The 6,992-nt window shown below is 36.9% G+C and overlaps 1 protein-coding gene across 1 annotated transcript in view; it reads left to right on the forward strand.

Annotated features, from left to right (window-relative positions):
• LOC116628868 (protein spire homolog 1-like) overlaps positions 1-6,992 on the forward strand; it is a 129,111-nt gene that overhangs the window by 20,613 nt on the left and 101,506 nt on the right. The window contains exon 2 of the mRNA XM_032399195.1: positions 5,170-5,204. Coding sequence (XP_032255086.1) covers positions 5,170-5,204 — 35 coding nt within the window. The remainder of the gene's footprint in view (positions 1-5,169; positions 5,205-6,992) is intronic.

Here is a 6,992-nt window from a genome sequence, read left to right on the forward strand (position 1 = left end):
CATGTTTTCACCTTGACCCTCTCCACAGAGCAGGACCAACCTGGAAACCCACCTTGAATCAGCTCATGCCCTTGCTTAATGTTAACGTCCAGTAGCTTCCCATTGTACTTAACATCAAACCTAACTAAACTTCTTACACTGTCCTGAAAGGCCTGTGTGATCTGCCCCTGCCTGTCTTTCCAAATGCATTTTATGCTACCCACCTACCAAACACTTCCAGAGCCTTACCACAGGCTGCCTCCTGGTTCTGGGACAGGTTCTTCCCTCAGCCCTGCAGTTAGCTGCTACCCAACTTCACAGTCTCTATTTAAATGTCATCTTCTCAAGGAGTCATGCCTTACTATTCTAAATTGGATCATTTCTGTTATTTTCTCTCTCCCTTTTCTGTCCTTAATAGCATTTATTACCAGTTGTAATTAATTTTATTTGATTGCTTCTTTGGGTCTGTGTTCACTAAGATATAAGCCCTAGGGAGCAAGGACTATGTGTAGCTTGTTTGCTGCTGTATCATCAGTATTTTAGTATTTAGTAGGTGTTCAGCATATATTTATTGAATGAATGAGAGGGGCAGAGGCAAACTGCCAGGAGGACAGGGTGTATCTACTGAATGCTCAGCTCATGAAAAAATAACATACTTTCACAGGATCAGATGGACCCAATCATTGCCCGTAGTTTGCTCACATGGGAGAAATTTGGAGAATAAATCTGAGAGCTGTTTATTTATTGTAAAGATTATAGGGGTTCTGTGTCTTTCTGGCAGGCATGTTTGCCTTCTGCTTATTCAGCTAATTTGAATCATTTTGATAATGTGACTATGTGACAGACAGTTCAGCTGTATGCTGAGGTTTCTACCACCGTAATTTAAAAGTATTATACATCTACATGAGCACCTTAAATTTTTTCTGAAACTGTGCCTTAATTTCCACCATAGTTGTGTGGTCTGTCAGATTTTGTGATTCCACTGGACTGAGGCCATTTCAGAGAGTGTGTGGTGTGAGGCCTAACCCTGAACAGCCAAGGTTATGAGTGGGTCTACCAAGACGTGTTCACTGAAATGGTCTCTCTGGTAACAATGAGCAGACTTTTGAATGAAAGTGTCTGATTATCAGCATTTAGGATTTAAAATGTCTTCGTTATCTTAGTTGAGGTGTTCTTTATGACATTTTACATTAGGAATAGTTCATTATTTATTTATTTATTTTTTTTTTTTTTTAAAGATTTTATTTATTTATTTGACAGAGAGAGAGCGCGAGAGAGGGAACACAAGCAGGGGGAGTGGGAGAGGGAGAAGCAGGCTTCCTGTGGAGCAGGGAGCCCGATGCGGGGCTCGATCCCAGGACCCTGGGATCATGACCTGAGCCGAAGGCAGACGCTTAATGACTGAGCCACCCAGGCACCCAGGAATAGTTCATTTTTTAAAGCCATTTTATTTTATTTTTTCATTTTTTAAGATTTTATTTATTTATTTGTCAGAGAAAGAGAGAGCACAAGCAGAGGGAGTGGCGGGCAGAGGGAGAGGGAGAAACAGGCTCCCTGCTGAGCAAGGAGCCTGATGCGGACCCAATCCCAGGACCCAGGGATCACGACCTGAGCCAAAGCCAGACACTTAACCGACTGAGGCACCCAGGCATCCCTTAAAGCCATTTTATATCAGTTTATAGGAAGACTGGTTTTTGTATTTCCTAGGACATGAGGGAACTTGTCTAGTAAATCTTAAGAGCAGATTGGATATTTCAGAATGAGTTAAAAAGAAGGGCCTAAAAAACACAGCCTTGATTCTTCCAGCATTATTAAAATGCCCATTCTTTTTGGGAAACACCGAGCTGAAGTTTTGGCTTGCTGTGCAAATCATCCTTCTTCCTAATGTATAAGTATGTTAATAATATTGGAGTATTTTGAAACTTAATGTTTAAATATCATTCCAAATATTTCCTTTTATTTTGCATTGTCAGATAGTTAATCTAACCTTTTAATTAACAATAAATCAGTAAAGTTGTTAGTCTTATTGAAAGAACTAATGCACTGCATTTAATAATCTGAAACCTTGGTTAGGCCTACCATTGGCTTAGTTTACTCGACTTGTAAAAGTGAAGTCCTAGGATTCTAGGTTTTAGAGGGATTCCTTAGGTTTGGCTCCGGAAAGGTGGTAACCTTTAAAGAAGGACTCAACAGTTGTCAAATGAAAATTTCTTGGTTGCCATATTGGCAGTTTCCAACTGCTAAATCAAGGAGTACATTTCCCCCATTTCTCCAGAAGCAGTATTATAATGGGTAGATTGCTGTGATAGCACCTCCGCAGTCCCTTTCCCTAACCCCACTGGTCCCTGCACACGGGAATGGCGGACAGGAGAACAAAACCACACCAGTGCGCATGACAAGGATCAGGAGGCTTGGAGTCTGTTCTTAGCTCTGTCATTTTGTGCAAGTCATTTGACTCGTCAGGCTCAGATTACTCATCTATAAAACGAATGGATTGGGCAGGATCATTTCCAAGGTTCCTTTAAGCTCTGCTGTCTTGTAATTGGGATTTTCTAATTCCTGCATCAGAGTCTGGGCAGGGATTTGGATGGCAGAGTAGTGTAGGTGGTCAGGCACTTCATAGTTAACCACATTTCCATAGTTGCATGATTTAGTCACCAGATCAAATTGAATAACCAGAAGTGATGGTGCACTCACACAGAAATTTTTGGTGCTCTTGATAGGAAAGCATTTTCAGTTTTATAATAGAGGTCAGGGAAAAAACCTTATTTCGTAGGACTTGTGCCATTTTGACATCACTCTGTTATTCTTCGAGTACTTCATTACTTTCTGATACAGAAAGATGTTCCAGCTTATCTTGTAATTTCACATCTTGGTAAACCCATTTCATAACCTTGGTTGTTCAGGGCTAGGCCTTACACAGCGCACTGTCTGAAATGGCCTCACCTCCACTTGTCCCGTCCATGGAGTCAGCCAATCCCCTGAGTACTGGTTCCTTTGAGGGGAAATGGTCAAGGTGTGCTCTTGCAAAATGGGGTGCTGTTACTTCTCCCTCTTTTGGAAGAAGAGCTAGGAAGTATTTTTTTTTGAAATTAGATAATACCCCTAATTCCAGTTCACTACCACAGGGCTCTTCCTCTCCTTCCCACATGTTAGGTTTGTATGGTCTTTCTCCTTCAGTTCATGATTCCCAGCAACATCAGCATATTTGTTTGCTCAATGCTACAATACATATAAAACCATTTCAAAATTTTTTACCAACTTTACTACCAATAACAAACCTACCACTTTCTTTGCAATTCTATTTACCTTAAGAATTATTATCCTGAATGGAGTGCCTGAGTGGCTTAGTAGTTAAGCGTCTGCCTTCAGCTCAGGTCATGATCCCAGGTTCCTGGGATCGAGCCCCACATCGGGCTCCCTACTTGGTGGGAAGCTTGCTTCTCTCTCTCCCACTCCCCCTGCTTGTGTTCCCTCTCTTGCTGTGTCTCTCTCTGTCAAATAAATAAATAAAATATTAAACAAAGAATAATTATACTGAAGATATACATCTGTGTACTCTCAAAGAGATTACTCTCTGTTATTGTTGTCTTAACACTGTATTTTCCCCTCCCTCCCTCCCTGCCTCCTCTTTCTCTTCTTCCCTTCCCTTCCCTTCTTTTCCCTTCCCTTCCCCAGATTTGTTGAGAGGTAGTCTGTGCCCCTCTTTGAACTGCTCCTGTTTATAGTACTTTCCTAGGTTAAGCTAATCACCTTCTCTATAGGAGTCATAGGATAATTAATCTACTAAAAGCACTGATGTTCTGAGCAGCTATATATATATAAATAAAAATATATGCTATATAACTTTAATAACTTTAATATATATAAAATATATAGTTTCATTTAACAATACATAAATATATAAATAACAGTTATGTATTTATCAAACCATAGTATGTAAAACCTTTATATATTAAACCCATTTTATTTCTATGTTCATGTAATCTTTATTTATTGCTCATATATAATTTTTAATCCACAGAACCCATGGTCCCTTGTTTTCTGGTCTCAGTTTCAGCCAGTATTTCACATTAAGATCATTAGGTCATCAGAAATTGTGGATTTCAATTTTTTCATTTTAAGAGTCAGGAGGCACATAAAAAACATTGTGGGCTTTTTTTGTGTGTGTGGTATCATCATAAACTCTAAGGTGTATAAATTCTCATTAAGCATTAAAGAAAACAGACTGCTGGAACAACCACTGTGGGCTAGGGCTAGGTGTGGGAGTCAGAGGCTGGAGAGAGGAAGCAGTTAGGAGGAAGGAGAGTGTTGTTGGAGGGAAGGAGGTAGAGGTTAATGTATGTTTGAACTGAGAACAATGATACTCAAGAAGTGTGGACTGGGGAAATTAAATTGATCAGTACTCAATATAAATATGTAACCTACTCTTTTTGTTAAAACTGCTTAATTGATCTTTAAAATGCTGTTTTTTAATTTAAAAAATATGTTTTATTCATCCAAATTGACAGAAAGATATAATTGTACATGTTCCTTGCTGTTATGTTTCAGTGATGAAGAGAAAATTGATGTTGGTACAGTGAAATATTGTTCAATTATAGTTATTCTTTAGGTGATCCTCTATTGGAAAAATTACTAAATTAATTATGTGGTTTTATCTAATCATATATCAAAGAAAAACAACCATCATATATTAAAGAAAATATTAGTTTGAGACATTTATGCTTTCATTGAAATGATCACTGTACCTTTAAACTAGAATATATATTTGGAGAAAAGCCCAAGAATCTTTTAAAGATTTTTTGAAGGTATTTTCGAATATTTTGAAAGATACCTTTTAAATACCTTTAAAATATTTGAAGGTATTTTAAAAAGAAAGTAAGACTTCAATAAAAATATTTTTATTTTAATTTCATTAACTTGTATATATGCATATTAAATATGTGTGTGTGTTTTAGGTCTTATTACAATTGAGTATATTCTTCCCATCTTCCTACTTAGTGTTTTCTTATGGGCCTATTTAAACAAATCTCTAGGCAGGACGTTATAGAATATTGGTCATTCTAGCACCTTCCATTTGCATAGATTTTCATAGATAAAATGAAGCCATGCCAGGGTAGCTAAAATATTTTTATCAGTGATAAAAAAGCTAAAATCCTTTGGAAGTAACTTTTTGTATTTTTATTACAGGTAAATTGGGATATTCACATTGTACAGAAATAGAGGTAAGAGAAATACTCAAATATTTATTAGTAAAGTAGCTTTGCAGTTCTTTAGATTAACTTAAATATTGAACTATATCTCATGGGTTTTTGGTCTTCTGACAAGGATGTGTTGAGAGCAGGTATATATCTTTTACATTTAAAAAGAGTAAAATGTGAAGAAAAATTCGTTATCTTGCCCATATAAATATATTTTTTATTTTATTTTATTTATTTTATTTTTTAAAGATTTTATTTATTTGACAGAGAGAGAGACACAGCGAGAGAGGGAACACAAGCAGGGGGAGTGGGAGAGGGGGAAGCAGGCTTCCCTCTGAGCAGGGAGCCCAATGTGGGGCTCGATCCCAGGACCCTGGGATCATGACCTGAGCCGAAGGCAGACGCTTAATGACTGAGCCACCCAGGCGCCCCTAAATATATTTTTTAAAGATTTATTTTTAAGTAATCTCCACACCCACTGTGGGGCTCAAACTCACAACCCTGAGATTAAGAGTTGCATGCCCCACTGTCTGAGAGCCAGCCAGGCGCCCCTCTTGCCCATATTTTTAAAATGCCAGTGTGTGTTAAAAAGATTACGTTAATCGGGATGCCTGGGTGGCTCAGTCGGTTAAGTGGCTGCCTCCGGCCCGGGTCATGATCCCAGGGTCCTGGGATTGAGTCCCACATCGGGCTCCTTGCTCAGCAGGGAGCCTGCTTCTCCCTCTCTCTCCCTCTGCTTGTGCTCTGTCAAATAAATAAAACCTTTAAAAAAAAAAAAGATTACCTTAATCATGGCTTTAAAACTTTCCCATGTTATGTGTGAAATTGAGATACTAAGATTCAGAGCCCTTAATAAGAAATAGTTTAAGTTGTTTTTTTCATAATCCAATCTAATGTGTCATAATAAATAAATCATAAATATTTTGAGCTCCTCTGGAGCTGCCTTGGTGTAGGAAAAAAAAATAGGGGCTTAGAAACAATATTTCAGTGAGATTAATAATGAATCAAATAGTTTGTTATCTTAGTTCAAAATTCTGATTGTGAACTTTAAGGAATTTCCACGTGATTCCCTGTGTTCCTTGCAGGAATTTCAAGGGTAGCACTGAAATATGAGGGTAGCATCCATGAAGTGTGTACGTCTGGTGTTCTTTGCAGCAACTGTTGCCTCATCTTTACATTAGGAGTCTTGGGTCTTTGTTAATGGCAGTGCCTAAATAAAGGATTTAAGAAGTTATTTTTCTAATATGGTAATACGTCTACATGTTGATGTAGATTTTAGTAAATTTCAACTGTTATTTTAAATAAAATGCAAGCTTCCTAAGGGATTATATTGTATAATAAAGAAGCAAAAATCATTTGTTCTTTTTTACATTCAGAAATTATACAATTCATTTTTGTATTTTCAACTTTGGAAGTAGAGATAATTTTTTTTCCAAATTAGCTCTAAAAATAGGCAAGAACTTAATTTTTTTAAAAAGTAGAACTTAATATTTCTATATTGTGAGAATTTTTGATGTACTGTTCAATGTAATATAAAGGAGTGGGATTTGATTTGAGTCAGAAAATATAACTTCTGTCTGTGGTTTCTGGTGTGCATTTTTCTAGCTATGTAATTTTGAGCAGTATTTTTTTCTCCTGCTCTCCTAGAACTTTGGCTTTCTTATCTGTAAAATGTTAATCATAATTCCTATTGACCTCACAGGTTGTAAAATTTTAAAGAGCAAATATATGTGAAAATGTTATACAAACCCTGAAGACACTGTTTTATATATATATATATATATATATATATATATATATATATATATATAT

This window comes from Phoca vitulina, unplaced genomic scaffold (genome assembly GCF_004348235.1).
Source record: "Phoca vitulina isolate PV1807 unplaced genomic scaffold, GSC_HSeal_1.0 scaffold139, whole genome shotgun sequence".
NCBI classification, from domain to species: domain Eukaryota; kingdom Metazoa; phylum Chordata; class Mammalia; order Carnivora; family Phocidae; genus Phoca; species Phoca vitulina.